General features: G+C 54.4%; 4 protein-coding genes across 4 annotated transcripts in view; 2 read left to right on the top strand and 2 right to left on the bottom strand.

The window, feature by feature from the left end:
* Positions 1-8,411, top strand: part of MBCDH8 (uncharacterized protein) — a gene marked incomplete at both ends in the record, with an annotated part of 40,285 nt that extends 31,874 nt beyond the window's left edge. The window contains 23 exons of the mRNA XM_001747715.1: positions 21-694; positions 1,236-1,304; positions 2,010-2,253; positions 2,671-2,720; positions 2,847-2,936; positions 3,047-3,146; positions 3,250-3,328; positions 3,429-3,520; positions 3,615-3,750; positions 3,859-4,065; positions 4,200-4,401; positions 4,566-4,736; positions 4,848-4,912; positions 5,015-5,107; positions 5,209-5,271; positions 5,396-5,536; positions 5,618-5,868; positions 6,002-6,135; positions 6,187-6,272; positions 6,378-6,449; positions 6,557-6,619; positions 6,753-7,029; positions 7,297-8,411. Coding sequence (XP_001747767.1) covers positions 21-694; positions 1,236-1,304; positions 2,010-2,253; positions 2,671-2,720; positions 2,847-2,936; positions 3,047-3,146; positions 3,250-3,328; positions 3,429-3,520; positions 3,615-3,750; positions 3,859-4,065; positions 4,200-4,401; positions 4,566-4,736; positions 4,848-4,912; positions 5,015-5,107; positions 5,209-5,271; positions 5,396-5,536; positions 5,618-5,868; positions 6,002-6,135; positions 6,187-6,272; positions 6,378-6,449; positions 6,557-6,619; positions 6,753-7,029; positions 7,297-8,411 — 4,474 coding nt within the window. The remainder of the gene's footprint in view (positions 1-20; positions 695-1,235; positions 1,305-2,009; positions 2,254-2,670; positions 2,721-2,846; positions 2,937-3,046; positions 3,147-3,249; positions 3,329-3,428; positions 3,521-3,614; positions 3,751-3,858; positions 4,066-4,199; positions 4,402-4,565; positions 4,737-4,847; positions 4,913-5,014; positions 5,108-5,208; positions 5,272-5,395; positions 5,537-5,617; positions 5,869-6,001; positions 6,136-6,186; positions 6,273-6,377; positions 6,450-6,556; positions 6,620-6,752; positions 7,030-7,296) is intronic.
* A 1,482-nt stretch (positions 8,412-9,893) lies between these two features.
* MONBRDRAFT_33334 (uncharacterized protein) lies at positions 9,894-18,724 on the bottom strand (the record flags this gene model as incomplete). The annotated part of the gene is made up of 17 exons (XM_001747631.1): positions 9,894-10,086; positions 10,144-10,673; positions 10,820-10,862; positions 10,954-11,753; positions 11,845-12,337; positions 12,458-12,616; positions 12,747-12,820; positions 12,887-14,111; positions 14,192-14,889; positions 15,003-15,068; positions 15,191-16,107; positions 16,324-17,179; positions 17,788-17,964; positions 18,040-18,160; positions 18,336-18,493; positions 18,565-18,636; positions 18,683-18,724. 17 exons carry the CDS (start codon positions 18,722-18,724, stop codon positions 9,894-9,896), a joined length of 6,624 nt encoding a protein of 2,207 aa, XP_001747683.1.
* A 689-nt stretch (positions 18,725-19,413) lies between these two features.
* MONBRDRAFT_27262 (uncharacterized protein) lies at positions 19,414-20,878 on the top strand (the record flags this gene model as incomplete). Its single annotated transcript, XM_001747714.1, has 5 exons — positions 19,414-19,479; positions 19,686-19,892; positions 20,007-20,088; positions 20,188-20,270; positions 20,390-20,878. The coding sequence occupies 5 exons, from the start codon at positions 19,414-19,416 to the stop codon at positions 20,876-20,878; spliced, it is 927 nt and encodes a 308-aa protein (XP_001747766.1).
* A 132-nt stretch (positions 20,879-21,010) lies between these two features.
* Positions 21,011-24,282, bottom strand: MONBRDRAFT_33333 (uncharacterized protein). The gene is made up of 9 exons (XM_001747630.1): positions 23,723-24,282; positions 23,480-23,628; positions 23,297-23,389; positions 22,763-23,163; positions 22,264-22,613; positions 21,973-22,161; positions 21,790-21,862; positions 21,502-21,696; positions 21,011-21,375 (listed from the first exon to the last, which is right to left on the bottom strand). Exons 1-9 carry the CDS (start codon positions 24,075-24,077, stop codon positions 21,153-21,155), a joined length of 2,028 nt encoding a protein of 675 aa, XP_001747682.1. The 5' UTR covers positions 24,078-24,282; the 3' UTR covers positions 21,011-21,152.
* Positions 24,283-25,192: the final 910 nt, after the last annotated feature.

Below are 25,192 nucleotides of genomic sequence, written 5' to 3'. Positions count from 1 at the left end.
TTCCATCTTGTTGTTTGTAGATTGCAAACCTTGGTTTATAAAACCGCGAGTTTTGCCTGTCTGTCTCATGTACGCATGTGTGTTATTGCCTTGTGCCCCATCAATCCTAATAGACGCACTGCTGAGCCGGAGGAATCCTTTGCGGTCATGCTCAATCGCTTAAGTAAAGATGAGTCACAACGCGTGCTTGACCCGGATGGACCATCTGAGTTTACCTTTTCAGGTGGTGAGATTGATCCAGAGACTGGTAATGCGTTCTTTTACAAGACCACTGAGGAGTTGAAGACGGTGAACGCCCCCAAGGACGACGGGGACACCGGCTTTACTACCAAAACAACGCGCCTAATCACTGATGAGAAGCACTGGTTGATCAAGGCCGAGCCAGAACTGGTTGATCCGCTGGAGGCTTGGGACGAGGGCGACTTGCAAGAGTCGGAGTTTGGAACTGCAACGGTGGTTCTGGACGCCAACGATGTGGCCTTTGAGCGCTTTGATGATGAATTCGCGCTGGATGACTTCAACAACCCCTTGTATAGTCTGGACCAGCTTCCTCAACCCGCGTTTGCCGCCTTTGACGAAAGTGCTGCGTTGGATCACAAATCGCCCATGAGCGAGGCATCAGCCTCACCCCAACCGCAGCCCCAGGCGGTGTCCGGCATTCGTGCCGAGGACGAGGTCGAAGAAACAGCGTTTGGTATGAACTCGTACGTGGCACAGCAATGGCCACCACGGTATGACCACGATGATCCAAGCTCGGCGCGCCGCCAAGACGCCCGGGCATTGGCTGAGTTTGAGCGGTATCTCGACATTTAAACACTCGTACTGCACATTACAATTCTGACGCAGTCGAGGTGAAGGGGCGACTGGCCCACTTCAATGTGTGTCTGTGTCTGTGTGTGTCTGTGTGTGTGCCTGCAATGTGTGTCAGAACGATACTTTTGGGCTGCACTTGCTTCCGATGCCATTTGCGTGTTGGTTGTCATGCAGGGCCTTCTTTGAAGTGCCTCACGTCATTGCCATGTGTCTGTGATCTGTATTTGTCTTTGTATCTCTCTGTCCTCGTCATCACCTATTGGGAGTAGGTGGGTAGCGAGGATGGCCCAGACCCTCCGCGCGCAGTAGCTGCACGTTGATATGTTCGTGAATATGTTTAACGACACTCCATGCGGGGGTCCGGTATCATGTGCTCATTTTGTGTTGTTGTTTTTTTGTGTTGACTTTTCGATGATGTGCAGGCAAGGCATGCACCAATTCTCATGTCCTTTGTTTCGTTCATGCAGCTGTTCTCATGGCATTTCCCGGCAGTGCGTCCTGTCATTGCTTTTATGGGCCCATGTGTCTGTGTTCTCTGTTTGTGTGTTTGTGTGTTTGTCGTGCGGCGTTATGATGTGGTCGACATGTTATGCATCAGTGTGCTCCCTGTTCCGGGCCTAACCCCACATCGGGGGCCACTAAGTTTGTAATTGATCCATGGACATTGCTTGCGCTCTTCCCCTTCTGAAAGTTCTCTGTTCGGGTCAATCCGATAGCAGAGTCCCCAACACAGTATTTAGCCAAAGCAAAACCGCTGATGCTCCGCCACAAAGCTTTCGCCCGCTCATCTCTTCACAGGCAACGGTAGGAACGCCTGTGATGAAATTTGGGGTGTCGCAAACTGGAAACTCCATGCATGCATGCAGTAAAATACCAGACCACCCTTGTCCGCTGTGATTTGTCCTCGCGCCATGCTCAGCGCTTGCTCGTCGACCTCGTCCGGTTGAAAAACAAGTCGAGGCTCAACAATATGGGCCTTGCTTCGCAGAAGGATGTGTGTGTGTGCCCGCTCCAGGAGGGCTAAATCTTCGTTGTTGTGTACTTTTGCTCTTGGGTTTGGTTTTTTTTTTTTTTGTGTGTGTGTGTGTGTGTGTGTGTGCGAGTTTTTTTTATTTTTTTTTCCATGAGGAGACAAGGCGCATAGTTCGCCTGGCTCTCATGACCGAGACTGCGGTTTGTTGGTCGACATCATTCAGGTAGCACATTGGCTGAGCTGGTTACTCGTACCCCGAACCACCTCTTGCAGTACCCAATGCAGTTGAACCGGGAAAGCAGAGCAAGCTCACAAGAGGGGCGCTTGGGTAGCAGAGCCAATGAAGGGGCAAAGGGCAGGAGTAGCTGGCGATCGGCTTTGCAACCTGATTGGGAACAACAACATTCCATCCATCCAAACCTCAATCCGACCCTGCCGCCACCTATCAACCTCACGCCGCTGACACGGTGCGTTCGCAGCTCTAGCATCTGCCTTCAGGTCGGAAGCCGGCATCTGAATGCCCGCAACACTCCACGTCTGCGGGCAGAAGCTGCCAGAACCATGAACGCTGCAGACCAAGCGCCTAAGGCGCACAATCCAGGTGATAAAGTTGAAGCAAATGCCGCGCTCTAGGCTACCTATCTGCGTGAATGACAGCTTCTTGGGCTCTGTGGCTCACGCATATGCTCGGTATGACCAGGTTCTCAAAACACTCTGACACGCAAGGGTCCTCGGTGCGTGAAACGGCGCGCAAGAGTTGACGCTTAGACCTGAAGCGAATGTCATCGTGTCGAGCACCGCTAATGCAGTGCTGTGTCAGCTTCATCGCCCCCACTTTGCCTCACCAATCCATGTTTGTGCATGCCATGGCGCATAAACCGTAGTCGAAGCTCAAAGCGCCAAGCACCTTGGCATAAACGCCGCCATGCACCAGGTCTGTCGCTAGCCCTCTCGGTTTCTTGTGACCGCAGTTTTGCCTAGCGCCCCTGAGGATGCCAACGTTCTTGATCATCAAGCAGTAGCACTCTTTATTTAAAAACTGAATGTTTGCTGTGTTCAGGGCAACTCTCAGGCGCTGAAGTGGAAGCTCTCCTCTTGCAGTTTGGCCTTCAAGATGCTCAGGAACGCATAGACGTGGCCACATACCTCAGTACGACCTGAAGCACGGCCTATTGGCTTGGTGTTGACTTCCCCCTCAAAATACGCACCTCCCAGCACGTCTCGCCACATCACAAATTTGATGCACCCATACCTTGCTAGTCGACACGTATGGCCAATCCGCTGAGCAGACCATCTCTCATATTTCCCTGGCCGAGGGGCTTTTGAGCGAAGCCCAGAAACTAGCGAGCAGTAACCCAAGGTTGGCTTCTCAAATCCAGTCTCACCAGGCAAAAAAAAAGCGTCAACGCGGTGCACGTGTGACTAATCTGGCACTCACATGTCCATGCCCACCTACCATGCAGTGTTGATGAAGAGCCCGGCGTGTTGCCTTTGCGCCGGTTATCATCTCAAAAGCTGCTCCAGCTCAAGACACTCATGCAGGTGCTGATCGGTGTGCTCAAATCTCGACAAGACCGCTAGAACGGCGCCCAAGCTCACAACACTTGGTCCCCGGCCTTTTTGTTGATCAACTTGCTCGCAGCAAATGGCACCTGAAGAGCTACGGCCCAAGGTAGAGGCTGTCGAGGTGCAGGATGGTCTCGAGGTCCAAGCCGAAGTCTTTCCACTTTCAGAGTGAGTTGCAAGACAATGTCTGGGACTGCAGGACCGAGATGCTACGTCCCAGCTCTGACGCACCGCCACGTTGCCCTGTGTCATTGTCATGTAGGAATGCACATTCGGATTTGCTCTTCACCTCAGCGACAACACTGCAAGTCGATTCGAAGCAACTTCGTGACCTTCAAGATGACATACGATCTCTGCGTAGCACGAACGAAGCCCTCTCAGCAGCTCTTGAAATCAAAGTAACCTAGAATGCACTCTTGCTGGGTTATACTTTTTGATCACATGCTCTCCTCCCCGGCTACAGCCGGTCCCTGACCTACGATTGTCAACCCGCCGCCGGGGAATAGACGGCCGAGCATCGCCAGCAGATGCTCGAGCAGCAAGAAATTGCTCAGACCCATATCGATCAGTTGGAGACTGCTCATCAAGCGGACCGGTCTACGAACAAGGATTTGCAAGCTGAGCTGCGTGATTCACGTGCTCGCCTGCAAGACTCTCAAGAAGAGTTGAAACATCGCTCGATCGAATGTCAGCACCTGCGCTCCACCATCAAGGTACGTTTTCTCGTCCTCGTTCTGGCCTGGTCATTTCAAACACTTTGGTCGATGGTTTGGGTTTCCTTCTTGTTTTCCTCTCTTCTTCCCTCCGATCGAGGGCCTGTTTCATAAGATGTGATGCCATGACATAGGCTCGCGATGAAGCACACATACAAGAGGTCCAGCGGCTGACGGAGCAATTGGACAACTGCCGCCGCGAGCTTCGCCAGCATGAATTCACAATTCACACTGCTGAACGACGTGCACACGACCTTATGCAAGTCGCTCAAGACCATGAAGAGCGCTCTGAGATCCTGGCTAGGCTAGAGGCCGAGCTCAAGCAAGCTCAGCTGCGTAAGTACAACAGATGAAGCCCGTGTTGCAGCCTTGATGTGTCGTCTCCTTATCGTTTTATTTTTTTTTTTTTTTTTTTTTTTTTTTTTTTTTTTTTTTTTTTTTTTTTTTTTTTTTTTTTTTTTTTGCTGATGACGCACTGCCACCCCTCCATCAATGAGCAGAAATTGTCTCGTTGGAGCAAGATTTGGCTCGGCAAAGCAATCATGAAGCTGAGATTGACTTTCTCCGCCAAGCGAATCAAGAACTTAAGAGCATGCTACATGACCATGACATTGCCCTCGGGCCTCAGGTTGAGGCCTTGGATCGTCAAACGTCTCAAGGCTGGACCACAAGTGAGTGTTTTGGCAAAAAGTCAACTTTCATCTCTTTTCCTCGCCACACGACCTGTACAGCGTGACAAGGCTGCCTCTGCCTAGCTGATTTGCGGATTGCTTGCACCGTAGCTTTGGTCGATTCCGCCGTCCAAACCGAGCATGAGTACGCAGATACACTGTTCAAAGCCTTGGAGGTGGGTACTGGTGCTATAGCCTGCCGTTCATGTCGCAAGTCAGGTGAAGCTCACTCAGCCAACCCATTGCGTTGCGGCCTGGATTGCATCTCTTACGCGCAGGGTTTGGACGATGCAGAGAAGCAGCGCCTTGAGTTGGAACGCGTGATTGCATCGCACGTTGCTGCGTTGGCTCGTCAGAATGAAACGATTGAGGTGCAGTAGACGCACGCTCATGTCTAGCACGTGGTGGTCGAAGTTTTCTGAGCAACTTTACCATTTTGCTCTGCTTGCCACGAAATTTCCCGGTCCGTTAGGCCTTGCACAAGAATCTCAAGGCACAACAAACGAGTTACCAAGATCTGATTGATAAGAAAACGGTCAGTTTTGCATTGTTCACATTTGCTGTTCGGCGCCGATGGCTGGCTGTGACTCAGCATGGATCAGAGCCCTTGCCACCCTTTACAACCATGCTGACACCCATTTGGGGATTAACTTGTGTAGCAACAACTGCATCAGCGCAAGCTTTTGGCGGATGAGCAAGCGGCTGTTATTGACCGCCTCAAGTCACCTGTTCTGGACATGACAAATACCGTGCAACTGGTCCTCGCTAAGAAAGAGAAACTTTCACGGTCGCTTTTTGAGGTCGGTGTTGCTGTCTCTTTGGCAGCCAATCAAGTGATCTTGGACTGAGCTTGCAATAACATGCCGATGACTGTGAATCAGGCGCGCCAGCAAGTGGCAAAGGGAGAAGATGCTCTGGAAGTGGCTCATGGAAAAGCAGCGCTGCTGGAGCAACAATTGCGTCGTCTTGAAGCTGAGCATTTGGCTTTACGTCAGCTAATGCAAGAGCTTCGAAAGAAGCAGCAAGGTTCGGCTTCCGATGAGCGCCGAGCAGGATCCAAGCGTGAATCTAAGCATTCAGCTGGCACGCCCAGCTGCCATGATGAAGAAGCATCGCCAATCTTGGGCCATAGGTCAGTACTGTCTCAGGAGTAACCATTACGGCGGCAGTGCCCATGTGTTTGAGCACAGCGTATCCACCAGACAGGCCCACACGCAAACTCATATGACTGCTCTGCTGCTTCGACTACCAATGTCAATCCCCAGTTCTTCAGAGGCCCAGCAACGAGAATTGCGAGAGGCCCAGCGTGCTGCCAAACAGCGCCGCCAACAACTTACACAGATTGACGTCATTGTCAAGCAATTTGGCAAGAGCCCGCATGACGCTTCTCTCAAAGGGCGTGCGCTTTTACTCGATATGAGCTTATTACATTTACCGTGTGCGCGTGTAGTGAGACTCAAAGCCGAAAGCTGTCGTGTGGCATTTGAACCCTTGACCCCTTCCATCAAGGAAGACTTTGTTGGGCTCATTCAACAGGTAGGCAAGCTGTGCTCTACGTGTCATCGTCTGTCATATTTTAACGACCGTTGCGCATCACGGGCGAGTCCCTTCTCATTGCACACTGGCACCTGTCTCTTGCAGCGCCTTCGCCAGTGTGATGGCATTTGGCAGGTGCGAGACGAGCAAGCCCGTGCAAGCGTGGAACAAACTGAGGTCAGCATTCAACCAATATTCAAGTTTCTTTGCTCAGTGGCGTTCCTTGCAACCCAATATTTGTTGCCTCGTCACCTGCACTCACCACGAAGGGGTCTCGTTCACAGATACGAGTACGCTCGGCAGAGCAGCTGGCACAGCAAAGGCAAGAACAAATCAACAGGATGCAGGTTTGTTTGTGCAACTCGAATTTAATATCTACTTTCCTCGTTTGCATCGCTTTCAAATACCATGTCCCACCCGACATCACGATCGTTTTTGTTTTTGTTTTTTTTTTGGTGTGGTGGGGGGCGGATTGTGCAGACGGTTATCGAACAGCAAAACCAAAAAATGACACGATCGCGACATCTGCTACATGACTTGATGGGGGTTGGTCATCGGGAGCTTGAGGTGAACGATGCAGATCTGTTACACCCGATGTCACCGACAACAACGCTTCAATCGGGCCAGGCCACGTCTTCTCGCCTCTCTCCACGCCCGAACAGCTACGTCAAGGCCACTGGTGGCTCAGCACTTCTTGAGTCGATGACGGACGCTGTGGACAAGGTGGCGCCGACCCCCATAGCAGCCATCGCCCGAGGTATGCTGTCAAACAACCCAAAATACCATGACACTTTGCACCGCCTTGCACCATGCTCGTGTGAGGCTTTTGTCGTGGGTTTAAAATTTCTCACCGCAGCACTGGTTGCCTATGACAACTCAGGTGTATCAAAACTTCACATTGGCAGCGATCACACCACACCTGGCCGTGTTGTATCAGCGCCACTGCCCCCGTCACAGGGGTCAGCTTGGCTTGCGGTCGAGGTCACGGGCCAATCTACTCCCCGGCAACATCCTGCTGGTCCAGATAACCTGAACGGCTTGGACAGTTCCTTGGCGTACACGTCGAGCTTGGGCGACCAAACTCACGTGTACGAAGTTGTAGATCAAACACTCGAAGACTCACAGCTGAGCGTGCCTGGGTCGCCGCGTGCCACTCGATCCCGTTCACAAACCCCCGAGCCAGCGGCACGCAAGGTCTCGTCGGCTTTGACCGCAGAGATCCGCAGTGCACTTGGCATCCGCAAGCATGGTTCTGTACCAGTGTTGCAACGACCCAGTCTTGGGCCGCTGGCGACGGAGGACACTCCAGCAGATGATAATGAAGAATGTGAACTCTCGACTTGTCTCGGCACTGACAGCAACCAGTCTCTCCGGGTTCGAGCCTTGACGGCACGTGTACCGTCACGCGCGCGCGAACTGCTGCAAGAGCGCATGAGAAGCAAGCAAGTGCCTTCCACGCCTGACCAGCAAGTGGCCGAACCTGCATCCTTTGGGCCAGCGTCAGAGCCGATGTCAAGCTCAATTAGTGGTCAACTAAACATGGGTCACGAGTCCTTGTTTCGGGGAGTGAGCAGTCATAGTCGCCGCTCACCCCCGGCCCGTGGGCATGTGTTGAGCTCTGTCTCGACGCTGGCCGAGCAGTGGCTGAACCGGTCAGGCTCGCGCGAAGCCTCACCCACCTCTTCCCGCCGCTGCTCGCCCAGCTTGGCCGCCAGCGTGGACGATGAACGTCGCGATTCGTGCAACTCCCACGCCTCTGGTGTAAGCGTTAGGTCGGTTATTAAACCCAGCTCGGGTTTGGTGCGCGGTCGTCGGGCGGGTAGCTCCCGACGCAAGCCGAGTCGGCGCAGTGTGCGCAAGCTTGCCCAGCCTCGAGGCGCACCTGACGAACATGTCGAATCGGACGAGGAGGAATTTGACGCCGTTGAAGACCTTGTTGGCCCACCAACGACCATCGCTTGCCGGAAGACGTCCACGCAATCAGAGCCAACTGTGAGCTCAGTTCGAGTCGGTCCAAGTGCGCAGCCGCTGCCCGTGCGTCAGATGCGCATGTCCACTGGCACGGTCACGACAAACCGACAGCGCCTTCAGGAACTCCTAAGTGCCATGACATCAAGCCGGCATCAGACCAAGCTGTGATGCACTCGTCACTTATATTGGGATATCTTTCTTGCGTGCACTAGCCGGCGTTTATGATGCGGCTGTTGTTTGAGTAATCTTGACATGATAATCGTGATTGAACTTCAGAACCAAGCTGTTCCGTGGCTCGCAGGTTCACATCCCCAACGGCAGATATAATGCCATCCATCTTGATGGACAAGCTGCTTTTGACAGGCATACATTCTAGCAGTAGGGTGGGCAGCTACTCATTCTTCAGAGCAGGGCCTGCTCACACAACGCTTGCGATATTTTTTGCAGAATATTCACTTAATTTCCGGCTAATTTCCGCTTATTTTTTGTGCAGGTCACAATGTCATTTCCAAATTCCAGTCTCACCAGTTTTGATGCAATGAGAGGGGGCAGGGAGTGTGATCAGCTAATTGTATGGGTCAAGTCCGTAGTTGGAACGAGTAGCGGGAGATGAAAGGGTCAGACGACTGCCAGCGTCTGGTTTTTCTGTAGAATGGTTTGAAAAAAAAAAGAGAGGCTCGATTTGTTTTTAACATGTAAATGAATATCATGCTTTGAGGAAGTTGGCACAACGTCGTCCTTGCCGCTGACGACCACAAGCCCAATTACGGGGATGTGGTGACCCGCAGCAAGGCAGCCGATGCCAACACTGGAGCATTCCAAACTCGTTTGTGATCCGCTTCAACGATTCTGCCAATATCAAATGCCCCCCCCCCCCACACACACACGGCTGCGACGGTGAGCTAGCCATGACCACATACGCAGGGCTTTGGGCTGAAAGTATGTAAGGGCTGTTTTCAGCTTTGCAATTTTGTCGTCAAAAGGTGTCGTAGTCCTCCAGAACAGGTATGTTTTACTGGACAACGACCAAAGGTCAGACGCGTTGGCCATTACGCTGTATTATGCGGGAGCGGGTATCAAAGCGTGGGCGTGCAAGGAGAGGGCAGTGAGTCCCTTGTAGGGGCCTTCAATTTATTGACGACGTGTTGATCGGGCGTGAAAGCCAAAGTGTTTATGACGCAATTCGAAGTGTCCAGAGAAGTCGCGGACAAGGAGTGCAAACGTTTGAAGTTGAACGTAGATGACCTGCTCATCTGCTCACATGTAGCCTGTTCATAGTGACCCTAAACACCACACCGCGCCTTATGGAGAGTCTGCGCACGACCGAGGAAAGCAAAGGAGTCGCACTTTGGCTTCTGGTGGTGAATTAGAGGGTCTGGTACCAAAAAGACAAAACAAAATACACAGCTCTTTGCCAAAGCCACACCTGCACATACGGAGGGAAAGAAAAAAGGAAAAGGGGCGGCAGAATTCATTTCTATTGCGTTTTTATGCCACAACAAGGCTGTCTACTCATCATTGCCGTCGTCCGCATCTTCAGGAGCTGGCTGGCTTGGAACAAAAAAGTTCATGGGCATGGCATTGGGCATGCTTGAACCAGGCATGCTCGGAACTAGACCAGGCACCGCGGCAGCACTGGTATTTGACGTTCTAGAGAGAGAGAGAGAGAGAGAGAGAGAGAGAGAGAGAGAGAGAGAGAGAGAGAGAGAGAGAGAGAGAGAGAGAGAGAGAGAGAGAGAGAGAGAGAGAGAGAGAGAGAGAGAGAGAGAGAAAAGGAGAAGAGAGAGGAGAGAAGGCGGGCGAGTGTGAGTGTAAATGGGAGCGTTCTAATTGTGAAGGGGATCTGGTATCTCACACCAATTTGGCAGAGTTGCATAGGAGACAAGCTAGCATTGCTTACTTGGTGGTCATGCCTGGCGTGGCAGAGTACTGGCGTCGTCTCGGCTTGCGGGATGAGCGAACGGGGACACTGCCCTGAGAGGAGGCGAGCATGGCTGCTTGCATGGGATCAAACATGGCCTCAGCGGGCGTGGCACTCGCCGGTGCTGACTGTGCATGCACTGGCATCGGATTGCCGCTTCCGTTAGCGACCTTATTTTCACCTCCAACCTCTGAGGCAGTATCAACTGCAGGTACATTGGTGCTTGCAAACACAGGCGGGGGCGCGAGCTTTTTGGCACGCTCCGCCAGCACCTTTTTCTTCTCCTCTTCATCGATGGGCAGCCACGCCTTGTGCTCTTCATCGTAGTATAGCGTCTCCTCGTCCTCCAGCTTGGCCACGGGCACCTTGGGCTTGGAGGAAAATCCAAACCACGAAAGCACCCCTCCACTGCTGCTTGCTTTCGGAGCTGACGGCGGCTTTTTCTCCTCTTCTTTATCCTCGTCCTCTTCGTCATTCTTCGGCTGATTGGTCCTCGCCGTTGGCTCAGGCTGTTATTCCCGACGCAGACACAGTGTGAAAAAACAAAAAAACCAAAACAAAAAACTCAAACAAAACAAAACCAAAAACAAAAAAAGGGTCGCGACGCAATGCATCTTCAACTCAACGCGCATTCAGTACATTTGCCTGTACATACTAAGGAAGGGCTTTGTTGGTCCGGCACAGCCATTGGTGCGTCCCTATCAGAGTCCAAAAAGCATTTGTCACGACACTCAACACCAAAAGCGTCCCCAGCACCTCGGGTTGCACGGGACACAAGACGCAACGTACTGTTCCGAAGCAGCAGTCGTCGTGCTTTCACCAAAGCCTGGAGGAGTCCATCCACTTCCGCTCACGGGCGCCGAAACTAAGCTAGATTCTTGGGGGGAAGCAGCCCGCGGCGCCACAGCGTCAACATTCTCACTATTCCCACTGCGCTCTTGATTGGTACTAGGTTGGTTCTGAGTGGCGGTTTCCTCGTTGACCTGGTAGATGGGCGCGGCCTGGGCTAGATCCTGGGCCTGTTGCTGTTCTAGCAGCTGCTGCTGGTAGAGCTGTTGTTGATGTTCATACTCAGCTTGCTGTCGGTAATACTCCTCCCATTGCCGCCGCAATTCCTCGTCCATGTCTGCTTCCTGCTGCACAACGCCAGCATCAGCAGCGTCCGCGCCCGTATCAACGGCAGGGCCTGCTGACAGTTCGGCCGTGCTGGGTGCTACCTCGGCAACAGCAGTCTGCTCTGGTGCCAGAGTTGCGGGTGCATCAATCGGTGGGTCGGACTCAGGCATGTAGTGACCGGTCACGGGCTCATTGTCCTCAGCAGGCGTCGGAATGAAAAAGGGGTCAATGGTTCCCAAAGAGCTTTCTGGACCAGCTTGGTACATCATGGGCACTTCGGCCATGGGTGCTTCATCCATGTCTTCTTCGCCTGGGTTCAAAACTGAATCAACATGGTCTTCTGGCACATGAGGCTCAGCCACTTGTGCGGTTTGTGCCTCAGGGCTTGGTGTAAAAACGCTACTCTCTACCGTGCCCGATGCACCCATTGAGACGACGGGCGCCTGTTCCAGCTGTTCCAAAAGTTGTTGGATCTGAGGAGAAGCAGATGCAGGAAATACGGAATGAGGGTTCTTTTGGGGTTTAACGCAGTAGCCAGGATGCACTAAGCGCGCTTTATCCTACCGATTGAGACCAAAAGTCTGGCATGCTGGTAGCTGCAGCCAGCTTCGGGTCATGTCCCATGAGGCTTACAACGCGAGAAAGGACCGCGCGCAGCAAAGCAGGCGTCGCGCGCAGCGCGCGCAGAGTGGCAATGTCCTGCTCTTGGACAAAAGCCGCTAACGCATCGCAGTACTGAAGACCAAGCTCAAGCTCACCCAACTCAATCCAGAGATCTGCCATGAGAAGATATGCACTCAGCATGCCCGGCAGCTGGGCTCGTGGGCCGTGACAGCGAACACGAACAAAATTGTAAGCCTCCATCAGTTGTAGTTGCTGCAGCAGAGGCACAGCCTCGCGGTGCGAACGGCCCAAAAGAGAGAATTGGCGATCTGACATCGGACGCAGATCCAATGCAGGCGTCCGGCCGAGCAAAAGCTGGCACACGTGAGCCCCCGACACCTCGGTCTGCTCCAAGAGCGATGCTGCCAAATGTGCAACCACCTGCGGTGCGCCCCTGAGACACAAGAAATCAGGTAAGCGCCTATTTGTCAGTTCAAAGGCTTGGGCAACAGAAAGAGAAAGCGAAAGAGAGAGGGAGAGAGAAAAAGCAAGCGAAAGATACACTTGCACGCACATTTTGTTGTTGTTCAAGAGGGTGGCCAGGGTTAGGCGCCAGCCGGTCACATCGTCGTACAGGGGTGGTGCAGCAGGCGGGGCAGCTGGTACCCGGCCCACCAGCATGGCATATAGCACATGCATGACGTTACCCGGCTGAAACATCGCATCTGTCATCCTACAAGGTTGAAGTAGTGGCATTGGTTGGTGAGGCAAGTTGAATGCTTGTCAAAAACAGAGCGAAAATAGCCATTGGCATGTGTCGATGCCAGTCGCGCGCAAACACATGCGGGAGGAACAACACGTACTGCAAAACAACACGTCGATAGACGGCTGGTCCTTTGTCATGTGCCAGCATCAGTGCGTGCGGCCAGAGGTGATGCTGTACACAATGGTCAAGGGCATCATCGTGGCGGCCCCGCGCTAAGAGTTCTGTGACTGTCGCGACATTGGTTGGGTGGCTCGCAGCTGTCGAGGTCGTGGTAGACTGCAGTTCTTGATTTTGAACAGGCCCATGTGCCGTCAACAGCTCCGCAGCCAAGTGGTCAAGGAAAGCAGGCTCAAGTTCAAGGCTCGCCTGGTTCTCACACGACGAAATGGGTATGTAGTTGTGTTGCGTTGCAATCGCAAGTAGGGACCAGAGGTCGGCAAGAGCAGGGTTGGCCTCAGCTTGGCGACGGGCCAGATCAACAGCACGCTGACGCGAGAGTGCATAGGTCAGAGGTGCAGCCACTTCCCGCGCAGACTCAGCGACCGCGTCCAGCTCGACCAGGTCGGCCAAGCGATACAGCTCCACCCGTCCCGGGCGTGCCAGTTCGGCATCAAATTCATACACGTCTATATCAGCTACTGCAGGAGCATCGCTGAACGAAGGGTTCGGGGTGGAGTCCCGTGACATTGCCGGCTCGGCCGGTGCTAGTGGTGTGGAGGAACGCACGGGGGTGTGCGAAGGCTCAAGATCAAGCACAATGTCCACATTGAGCTCGTTGCCAGCTGCCCGAAGCGCATCCCGAACCAGGTGCGCGACTACTCGGTCTAAAGGATCAGTGCTAGGAGGCGTTGCCACATCGTGATGCTCTGAGTCGTCGTCGTCACTACTTGTTGACTGCTTTTCACCAATAAGGGTGGGTGCAGTCTCGCCGCCAACCTCTTCCATCACATCTTCTTTGGGGACAGACACCGTGCAGGTGCGCGATGACGGAAACATGGTAAGAAGTAGGCCTGTGGCGGTGAAGGAGATGAGAGGGAAGGCGGGACGGGGCGGTGGCATCTCTGGAGCAACGCTACTGGCAACGTCACTGGCATCCTCAGGCCTGAGTGAACTGGCGCTGACGGCATAACCTCCGTCAAGAGCCATTTGTGAGGAGGTAAGGCTGGCAGTTTGGTCGTCATTGAGAGCTGCAGCAATTTCGGCGTCATCGACCTCGGGCATGAGCAGTGTGCCCCATCGGTCGTCCTCTGGAAAAATGTTTTGATTTTCGTACCACTGCTTGTTGATATCATCCGTCATATCCGGCAAGCCGCCAATGTATCGGCCTGGTGGGCCCTCAGGTGCAGCGCCAAGGGTAGCTGGTGGCGCCTTGTTTCCGCGGCCCGACCCCAAGCCAGGGCTTGGACCGCCTGCAAAGGAGACATTGGGTTGCCACCGCGAAACATCGCCAAACATGGATGCACTAGGATAGTTGAGGGAGCAGCACAGCGAGAGTGAGAAGAGTGAGTCGGGGAAAAGAGAGACTGGGTTTGCGAAACACACCTGCGCATAGAGAGCATGTCGTCAAGTTCCACGAGCTCGCCAGTTTCCACCGAGACAAACTCGACAGGTCGAACAGAAGCTATGAAGAGGGCGCACTGGTGGCACATGTACATTGGATTTCCACCATTGAGACCACGCAGCATTTGATCTGGACTTTGTAACGTGGCCTTTTTGTCCGAACCGACGCTGCTACAATTGGGCATTTGGCAATGGCTTGGTACAGCGGCAAGGGCACTACCACATTCTGCACAAAAGCGCGCCTGTTTGCTGTTTTGATGTTGGCACCGCGAGCAGGTCACGCGGGCTTCCTCATCAACTTGTCGCTGGCGCATCGCTGCTGCTTCACGCTCTTCCTTCTCCTGTTGCAACCGCTCGGCCTCAATGCGTTTGCGATCAGCCTCTGCTCGGCGCTCAGCATCGATACGCTCGCGCTCTAAGCGCAGCTCATTGAGCCGTTGCATGGCCATCTCCTCCTCCTCCAATCGCCTGCGACGGCGCTCTTCAGCAGCTCGCTCTTCTTCCCGCAATGCCTCTTCCTTGAGTTGCCGCAACCGCGCCTCAGCTTCGCGTAAATCAGCTTCACGACGCTCACGTTCCTGGCGAGCGCTCGCAGTCTCCTCCTCGGGAGGCGGCGAGTCGGGTGGTGTTTCGACTTCCACCCAACATGAAGGTGCTTGCCATTGGCGCTTCCTCGTAATCTACAGAAGACAGAAAAAAGGCCGATAAATGTGGTGAGAATAGCGATGGAGGCGGCATGCATCCCCTATAAAGCAGCAGGGCTCAGAACACTCAGGATAGCAGCAGTTCGCACATCATTGTAAAAGTACAGTCGCCCCTTGGAAGACTTGAGCTTGCGCCAGTTGACTGGGTCATCCTCCTATGAGATGACAAACAAGTGAATGGGGGACCGTGCGTTGAGTTATGGACGACGGTATCCTTTGCGCTAGCCGCTTGATACAACAGCAATCGACACGCGTCCTGAAGTGCTACGGAACCAACCGGATCAGGAGGTAATTCCTCTTCAGACTCATCATGGCGGGTCTCCGATGTTGTTTGAATGGCAGTGGGGGGAGGAGCCGGGTTTGCGGCCTTGGGGGTCATTTCGTTTGTGGTATTGGCAGCGACAGAGGCGGAGGGATCGTTTGTGGTGGTCGGTGGTGGAAGAGGGGCGGCAGTATCGACCTCGCGTTCATCGCCATGTCTTGCAATGACTTCAAAGCCATAGGCGCCAGGGCTGTCCCGGCCTGATCCCGGAAGGGAATGCCGAGGCGTTTCCTCTTCTTGATCAGGTATGTCCAAGCCCAGGCCCTCCATGTGAGTTGCCTCGGGATCAATGTCTGCCACGTCGGAGACTTGATCAAGCGGACTGGTGTCATGCTCGCTGTCATTCCAATCCCCGATGGGATGAGAAGTCATGCCGGTGGTGTCAAGGAGAACCTGGGGCCCTCGGGTTTTGGTTGGGGTCTCAATGGAGCTGGTGAGCCCCGACAGTTCATCCGGCTGAACAGCCTCCTTGTTACTTGCCTCAGCACCAAAGTTGAAGGAGGCACCATCAACCCAGTGTGGGGTAGTGGCCGAGCCCGACGTTGCGGGAACATCATGATCAGTCACATCTGCGTGCTCTTGTGCGAAAAATGATGAGGCATTGGTTACTGCCTCATGAGGTGCAGCTGCTTCTTCAAAGTGCAATCCACTCTGCACTTCGGGCTGCTGTTGAGGAAGATGGGCATCGTGACTTGAAGTTGCAACCGCTGGTTCGGTCTCCCAGGGCATCTGGACTCCACCAGCATCAGGGTAGGATGCCGTGGGGTCATGTTCAACCACCTCTCCAGCCCGGTGGGAGGCGTTGCCGAAGAGTGTGCTGGCACTGGGGGTTGCCGTTTGCACACTACTTTGTTCATTGGCAAAGAGTTGGGCTGCAAGAGTCGAGCGGAGCAGGCATGTAAGCATTGAACGAGGAGAGGCGGGCAGATTGTGACACTCACAGTAAGAGCCAGTAGAATAAAACTAGCGGGCGAAAGAATAGGGACAAGAAGAAGTGGAGTACACACGATGGACGAAGGCACACAGTGACAAGGAGAAGGGAAGCAATCGGGGCAAACAGCAGCACACAAAAAAAATGCAAGGAATACCTGCACTATTTGCTTGTGGTGAGTTATCGGGAGCAGTCGTGCGGCCGGCGGCGTCAAAGAAGGAGGCTGCCGAGCCAGCGGCATTGGCAGGTTGATTCCAGGCGCCAGCAAAGGGCATTTCGCTGTCAAAAGATTGGGTTGCGGAAAAAGATGGGCTCGTCAGAGGTGGTTCCGTGGGTGTCGGAGCCGCTGTCGACGAGTTGGGAAGTGCCGAGTCGCCGGGCCATGAGGAGGCAGGGTCATTGAAAAAGTGGGCAGCCGAGTCCTGCTGAGCAGAGTTGGACTGCTGAGCATGAGGAGAGCCAGACCATTGTTGCTCAGGGTTCACGTCTTGTGCCACTGATGTTTGGTGATGCTCCTGTTGTTGCGGGTGCTCCTGGTGCTGCTCCTGTTGTTGGTGTTGCTGCTGTTGCTGGTTATAGATGGCCATGGCCTCGTTGTACCATTGCCGATAGCGCTCAGGGTCATTGTGAAAATACCAATTTTGCTCTTCTTGAGTCCAACCATGGGTGCGAGATTCGGCGCCAGATGAGGTAGCATCGTAAGTCCCCGTGGTCGTCATCATGCTGGAGCTGGATGCGGGTGGATCGGCTTGGGCTTCCCATCCAACTTGGTTGGGGGCATTGGAAGGCGTCGCAACATGCGTGGCTCCATGCGCGGAGGAAGGCCATTCAGCTGGCGAGCTTGCACTGTTCATTGGCTGAGCGACAGGTTGGGTTTCAAACCCTGGCTGAGCGACAGGTTGGGTTTCAAACCCAGGCTGTTGTTGTTGTAAGAATCGTCCGTTTCCTTGGGGCGGTGGGGTTTGTGCATAAGCGTGGCGGCGGCCACCGGTCTTTCGCCTGGCGCCTGTCAGCTACAAGAGTGGCGGGGCACGAGTCATATCCTGTGAGGTGTGTCAGCTGTATGATTCCAAGGTGCGATATGCCTTGCACCCTTGACTCGTTGCTTGGCGCGTGGAGATGGGAGATTCATTTCCAAGTCGGGCCAAACAAAGCAATGGAAGGAGAGATGTGGACGATTGACTCACAGGTGGATCACCGTAGCCACCCTTTCCACCTGGGCACGTTTGACAACAGCGCATCCAGGCCGATCGTGAGGGAGAAGCTTTGTAAGATTGTCAAGCGGGAAGCGGTACGCGAGGCGGGGTGGGCATCCCAGTCCAGCGGCCAAACGCGCTCGGGGGAAACAGGGTACTTGCTTACCGAAGGAGGCCATGGTGGCAGTGGGCAGCGAAGAAGGCGATGCTGGTCACGAAGAGCAGCCGAGCGCTGGGCTGGGACCAGGGGCGCGCTCACGCGGTGGTCTCGGCAGGTGACGGCATGAGCCTTTGCTGTGTGTGCCAGCGCGGGTACGTTTGTTTGAAGCGCTTCGGTCAGGAAGTGACGAGAAGGGCCGACAAAACTTGCAGGGAGCAGACATGCCCCCAAACTCGGCGAGCAAAGCAAAGCAAATCAAACGCACCACTACCACTTGCCGACCGGGGGTGGCGCAGTCAGTTTCCAAGAGGCCTCTCTTGGAAAGGTGATCGTCGCGTACCACTGGCCTCCTCTGAAAGTCGTACGTGGCATCAATCAGTGCACCCAACAGCCGTGAGCATATGTTCACCACTTGACGCTTCCCACCTTCTCCCCTGCCACTCTACCATCCAGCCCCGATCAGCCCAGAGGCACAGCCCAGAGGCACAGCCCAGAGGCACAGCCAACAGCTTCTCACCGCAGAGGTGCACAACTCCAAAATCGGCACAGAGAGAGAGAGAGAGAGAGAGAGAGAGAGAGAGAGAGAGAGAGAGAGAGAAGAGAGAGAGAGAGAGAGCGAGAGAGACGAGAATACAGTTCTACTTTACTGTTCTATTTTTCTGTTCTATTTTTTATTGTAAGCCATTGCCTTAGGACCAAACTTTCCTTTCTTTCCCTCTTCTCCTTTCCTGTTTTGCATTGATACTGTGGTGCGCTTTGGTGATGCCGCGGTGCTGCATCCATGGCCATTCCAATCCTGAGCTGCCCGTTGACCGACCAATGGTCCTGTGCCTTGAATTGGTTAGAAGAGAGGAGAGAAAGAGAGAGAGACGAGAGTAGAGACGAGAGTAGAGAGTCAAGAGGCGAAGAGAGAGAGAGAGAAGAGAGAGAGAGAGAGAGAGAGAGACTTCTTCATTTAGTAGTACCATCTGCTACCAAGCGTCAACATCAATCAATTTAGCTGACAAATACAAAGTGTATTACTTTTTACTCTATCTCTTACGCTACGAAAAAGAGAGAGAGAGAGAGAGAGAGAGAGAGATGGCTGCGGCGGGTTCGACGTCGTCGTCGGGTGCTGAAGGGGCGGATGCGGTGGAGCAATCGGATGGACGCGATCGGACCTTGTCCTTGCCAAGTCTCAAGGCGGCGTTGCTGCGGGACATGTCAGCTTTGCGCAGTACCAGCACCGCTGCAGGCTCTTCAGGTATACCGATCGACGGAGCTGCTCGCGTGAACACTCATTATGTGGGGCGGGGGGGGGGGGGCTCCTTTTGAGCCTCTTTTGAGCCTGGCTGTTCACGATCTACGGTCTGTGCCTGGTGATAGGCAACTACCAGCCACCTTCAGCACGCGAAGCAGCCTTTTGCAACCTTTTCCAGGAGCATTTTGTTGCCCAAGATCATGGTGATGATCTTCTGTTCTATGTTCCCAATCGGCGCGAACGCGGTACGCCCCCGAAGCACGGCGTACACGCCCGGCTCTTCGCTGAAAGGAGGAAGCCCCGAGTCTCCTGCAATCGTCAAGATCCTTCATGTTGACTGGTTCATGTGGTCCTCACAATCCTTGCCGGTCGGCCCTGATAGAACGACGTCGCTCGCGTAGCAACTCGGGTCGCCAAGATGGGCTCCGGCAAAGTGATCGCTTGCACGTCTATCGAAAAGGGGCAGCTACTCGCCCTTTGCCCGTGGTCGGTTTCCGTGCTGGGCGTCTTCTTGCATTCCACTCCAGCAGCCATGCTACGCGTCTCCATGCCGTGCGTCGTGTCCCAATCTCACCACAAAGAGCTTCCTTGCTCTACCAGGCCTACGATCGTGGCATCTCTTGGGAAGAAACCCTCTGCCTGAACGCCATCATGCAACATGTCGAGTACACCCTAACCGTGGCGCTGTGCGAGACGAGCGCCGCGGGTTTGCTCAAGGTGCGTGCTTTGAAGCCATGGCAATCCCGCACTCCAGTCAGCCTACCCAAGCTCGCCTGCTCAACGCCGGCCCTCACAACCTTTTCTCTTTTAGCCCGTCAAATTTGAGCAGCGTCGTCTATATGCGTCGCCTAGTTATCACAGCATGGACAGCAAGGCAAGGCAGCTGCTCAATCCGCCTACCATGCAGCTCCCTTCCTGCGCAGGCGCCACTTGAACCTAACTCTATCCCGCACGTCCAACTCGTGACTGCCCATTCCCTATACCTCGACCTCATGCCACAGAGTGCGGGGGATGTGTTTACATATCCGGACCTTTTCTTCACTATTGATGACTTTGACGGTATTTTCGACCAGTTTGAAGTGTCGCCCCAACAAACTTTTACCCTTGAACTCTGCGGTACCCTCGGCCCGGTTAGCTGCTGTCTGCACTCCTGCGAAAGGCGAACAGCCCAAGTCCCATCCTGCGTCATCTCATTCCTGGTTGACCATCGCTTGAACTGCTTGACTTCCTTGACTTGACTTCAGCGCCAGACCATTCTCATCAATGGAAGCATTCCTCATCACAATGAGAGTGGTGGCCTGGTCTCTGAGTTTGTAACGCATCAAGGTATTTGAGACACCTTTTGCACCAGCTTGGCGCCTCGCCGCTGGGCGCTTGGCTCATCTTTTCGGGTCTGGGACACCCGTGTCCTTCTTCTCATGGCAGGTCACAAAAACACTCGTGAAACGTCCTGGCTACACTCGGCCCACCAAAATCTCGTCTTTTTTCGGATCAACGCCCCGGAAGCCGTATGTTTCCTCTGCTCTCCTTCCTGCCCTTTCAGATCCTCATTCTCACGTCGAGTCACTGTCTCTTTTGTCGCCTCCCATTCTGTATGGACAATGCACGCTGCTTCGGTGCTGGATAGTCCACGGGATTTGTGGAAATGGCATTGGCTCCATCGGCAAGCTCGGATGCAACACCCAAAGGTCGCGCCGCTGCACCCTCTCCTTGGGCTGGCCGAGCCTGGGGTGCATATAAGCAGCTCTTGGGTCTGGTGAAAAATAGCGGCGGTGGCCCACAAGATCCGGCTGCCGCCAAGCGCCTGAGCTTTCAAGCGTTTGTCACCTACATCAGCTTGCCGTGGCACCACGTGATTGACGCTTTGACCCAAGCCAAGCCACTCGAACCCAAGCTCTTTGTCATGCATCAACGCCGTCAGTCTCGAAATGCTTCACTGCGCCCCTCTCCCAGCAAGCCTGCCGCCAAAGCCACCGCATCGCCCGCCCTCAAGGCAGCTGCATCACCAGGTCCCCCGACTGCTACAGCGGATCAAACTGCGCCAGGTTTGCCACACCCGCTTGCCGTTGTGGAGACAGAGGATTGGGTGCAGCTGCATAATGCAGAATCCACGTAGCCCGACCATAAGGCTCGGCACGCGAGGCTGCTGCCCGCATCTACGGTGCCTCACGAGCCGCTAGGATTGCTGCTGTATGCCTTTGTTTTGTTTTGTTTTGTTTAATTGAGCCTCATCACATGCACATCAAAAGAGCCACTCAAGTCAATTTGGCATCACATGCCGTCAGACTGTCTGTCTTCGGACTGATCTGAGGCGTAAAGAATTTAAAGAAGAAAGAAAGAGAATCGATACGGCACACAAGGCTACAATGTTCATGGTTTCACGGATGACCTCAGGCCGGCACCGCGTTGGGGAGCTTGCCATGTAGGTCAGCAGCTCGGGTGGAGTCTTGCTTCCGTGCCTGATTGAGGTGCGCTCGCAGAGTAGCAAAGTGTTGCTTAGCCCGAAGATGCTTTTGTTGCACCCGAGCCAAAAAGGCGGGTCCATAATTCTGCTCCACCGCGTCGAGCTTTTCATGTGCAGCAACCTCGGCTTGATCCAGCAGTACGACGTTCCTGTGACGGGAATTCCCAGCCAGCATCAATAGCAGCACAGCAGTAGCCGAGTTGTGAGTTTCAATTCCTGATTTCTGCTTCCCGTGCCGATATCGCAAGCGCAATGCTTGCCCTGCGCTAACGTACCAGGGTGATAGAGGTTTGGCCTTGTTCCAGCGAGCCAAGACAAGGCGGCGAAGGTCGCTTTCTTCTGAGAGCGCTGACTTGGACCCCCAGATGCTTTCCACCAGGTAACGGACATCCCGAGGTGTCATCAGCATGACGCAAGTTGCGTTTCCGTCCCGGCGTTGCTCCGCTACCCGGGCCGCATCCAGCATAATCCTGCCAGCGATCAGCACCACACGAGCCATGCATGCAAGACCCATGAGCTCCAAGTGACGTTGTCGAGCCACACGGCTACCAAGCATTGCGTACCGGAAAAGGCGGTTGTCCTCGCGGTGAATCGCGCGGTTATAAGCTCGTTCCTGTTCCTTAGATCGACCCAGCCCTGTTATCGACGCCAGCAGTGGCAGCGGTGGTGAAATGACCATGGTCTCAAGCTGCATGCTTCAAGAGAGGTCCTGCTGAAGCAAGCGCATGAGGTGCACAAGGGCGTACCTCGAGTGGAAGTTGTGGGAACGTCGAAGCGATTGGTTGTGAGAAAGACATCAGTGCCGGCCGCACGGGCCACATTGCCCCGGAAAAAGGACTTGTCCTGGTGCACGGGTAGCAAGCGTGCTGCCTCGGGGTTGTACTGTGGATCTTCAGCAAATTGCAAAAACAGATTCAGCAACCGCTGACGCAAGCCTATCATGGGCAAGCAACAAGTGGCCAAGGTGAGCATGCACGGAAGAAAACTCAGTGCTCATCAGCCTTCTTCGAGTCGGGTGGCCCACGAGGTGGACATACCAGTGAGGACACTGGAGGTCATGTTGCGACCTATCATATCAGCCTCGCGCTGAATGAGATCCAGGATCTCGGCGCAAAGCGAGGTGTTGTACTTTTCGACCACGGCTTTGACTTGTAAGAGGGCATCCAGACGCTCATCAAGCTCAAGTTCAGTCATTTTAAGCAGGCGATAGAGATCACGAATTTCCTTGGCACGCTTGGTGTCTGCCGTCTCCATGGCCACGGACAAGCCATACTGCGGATTTTCCCATTGCCGAGGCGTTGCAGCAGCCTCCAGAAAGCGATCAATGCGACGGGCGCGATTATCCTCATCCGCAATCAACTTGAGCTGGTCGATTGAGGCCAAGTACCTGTGAAGAAGTTGGTTGTTCAAGGCCAAGGAAGCAAACCATTCCGCAACGGTGAGGGCGCATCCCTTGACCAAACCGGGCCCGCATACACGTCCGTGGGCGCATGTGGGGTACAAGGAGTGCAGAAAAGCAGCCTCTCAAAAACATACTTGGACTGTTGCGTTAGCAAATCCATGCGAGCTTTTTGCTGAGCTTCGGCAGGGAGCGTCTGGATGCGTTCTTCCTGCTCCCTCCGCCAAGTTTCCAGGGAGCTATAGAGCATATCAAAGTCTTCCGCCGTGCGTGGATTGAGCCGGCGGAACATATCCCATTCAAAGGCTCGTTCCTCGGCATCCCGCTCGCGCTGCGCCTCCTCGATCACCCAGCGCTGATAGTTGTCGCGAGCTTCGCGTAGCTGGTGGACAAAAGTTTGCGCCTTCCAACGGCGAAAAAAGGTCTGAATAACAATCACAGCCTTGACCCGGCGCGCATGCCAGTCTTGAGCCGTTTCGTAGCCTGCGCCTTGTATGACCTTGTCGGTTTCCCGCGTCACATAGTGCCCCACTTTGCTCTGTTAGATGTCCGGCACGAAGTGTGAGCGACACAGCCATGCGCGTGAGTGATCAACGAGTTGGGTGACCAGCATAGAGCCGCGACCAAGAACGCATGGGGCGGTATCCAGCCCCTCTCCCCGGTTTGCGTACCATCTGCGTGGAAGTGTGTACAGAGGTCTGAGTGGCAAACTTTGGCTCTGAGCGCAGGATAGCTGTTTGCGTGGTGCGGTGATACAGGTCACGCTACCAACGATTTAACGGTATCAGACAGATGAGTTGGCATGGTGTCAATGGACGACTGGGGCAACACGCCACGAGCGGCACCGGGCTTACCGCGGGCGTGCGGGCGCGGCGCATTGTCTGAGTCGCGGCGTTGTGAAAGACAACGCCTGTTTTGCGATGGCGATAGCCACCCAAGAATGGCTTGCGATGTGTGGGTCCTTCCAGATGTACAATGTACGTCTTTTCAACGTCATCTTCCCCTATGAGAAAAAAACAATTCAATCATCCCGCCAATGGGCGTGAATGAGAAAGGAAGTAGGACTCGGTTGTGTCGCATCAGGGTCGACAGCGGACCTTTGACAATCACGTTCATGTGTCGGGGGCCGCTGGGTTGTGCAGCCGCTTCGGTGCCGGCTTCGGCATCTTCGTCGGCCTGAGCAGCTCGCGCTTCCGTGTCCGCATCTTGCTCATCGTAGGTTGGTTCGTCGGGCTCGGCTTTCGCATCGCCATCGGCGTCGATTTCAACATCAACAGCCTCGGCGCCCACATCAGCTTCGATGTCGCCAGAGTCCTCGGGCGCACCGATCGTGCTAACTGCATCGGAGGCTGACGGGCCAGCATTGAAGTCCCTTTCCACCTCACCCGGCTCCTCGTTGGCCAGAGGTACAGCAATCACCGCATCCACGACACCATCCTCGGGTGCCGCCATGCTGCTGGCTCCCTGTGCGCCGACTCACGAGCGCACACGAGACACACGAGACACACGGGCCACACGAGTGCAGAGGAGACCCAGACCCGAGCGGATACGAGAAAAATCGCAGTCCCAGCCTCGGCTTGGTACGTGTATACTCACACACAGACACCACCCTCTCCGTCGTCGAATCCCCACCAACCAACACCCCCTGCGCAAGCTCCCCTGTCCCTGCGCGTGTGGCCAATTCGCGCAGTTGTCGGGATCCTGCGGCGGTTGTTACGCTTGCCCTTGAAAGGAGAGAAGAAGCAGCAAGAATGGCAGAATGTGCAGAAATCGATCAGAGTAGTACTGTAACAGCGTTGAGTTTCACCGGCAGTTGATGCGTTGAAAATAGAAGAAACTGTTGGTCATCGTGTTTTCTTTTTCTTTCTCTTTCTCGTTGCCAAGTAAGTCACAAACTCTTGAGAAACACTTGTTGTGAACAACAATTGTACTCGACCTCCTTGTGCACTCGTTCCGTCCGTGTGAAGGAGCACGTCGAGCTGTTGCAAACTGTTGTTGACGTCCATTTCCTTCGCAACGCTTCAAATTCAGGTCTCTCTCTCTCGCTCTCTCTCTCGCTCGTGTCTCGCGCGCTATCGATCCGTGTGTGTGTGTGTGTGTGTGTGTGTGTGCTCGGCCGGCTGGCTGAACGGCCGGTTGGCAGTCTTGGTTGCTGCGAGGTGCCCGGCTCAGGGTGTGGTGTGTTTGGGATGCTGGATGGGGTGTGTCGCAACCTGACAGCGTCAGCATCTTCACGTCCAAGTTGTTGTGCATGTGTGTTCCTTGACGTTGCGTACAGGACAAAGCTCACGGTCACCTTGTGCTTGCTTGGTCTGCTCATCGACACAGCCCCGATATTGCGTGGCAGCACCTGCGATTTGCCTTAGGGCCTTGCCGCGATCGGCTGGCCACCCTGCCTGGCAGGCAGCCTTGGAGACACTTTTGATGCCCTTTGAAGCATCTCCTCGTGACTCGGGCACAAGCCAGTTGAAAACGGAATCGCGCCCGCCTCGCCGGCGTTATCGGCGCGGCTGGTCCCGATTCGACCTCTTGGCTCTGTCCGGCAACCTCATTTAATAACCAGCGTC

Source organism: Monosiga brevicollis, genomic scaffold, assembly GCF_000002865.3.
Source record: "Monosiga brevicollis MX1 MONBRscaffold_18 genomic scaffold, whole genome shotgun sequence".
NCBI classification, from domain to species: domain Eukaryota; class Choanoflagellata; order Craspedida; family Salpingoecidae; genus Monosiga; species Monosiga brevicollis.
The sequence above is the reverse complement of the archived record's forward strand: the minus strand, read 5'-3'. Positions and strand labels throughout refer to the sequence as shown.

Bases quoted from the DNA above. Each gene is read 5' to 3' on its own strand.
- MONBRDRAFT_33333 (XM_001747630.1), bottom strand. From the start codon at position 24,077: ATGGCGGCACCCGAGGATGGTGTCGTGGATGCGGTGATTGCTGTACCT. The intron at 21,697-21,789 runs GTACGCAATGCT...GATCGCTGGCAG, and splicing joins GAGGACAACCGCCTTTTCCG to GATTATGCTGGATGCGGCCC. The intron at 21,376-21,501 runs GTACGTTAGCGC...TTCCCGTCACAG, and splicing joins GCCAAACCTCTATCACCCTG to GAACGTCGTACTGCTGGATC.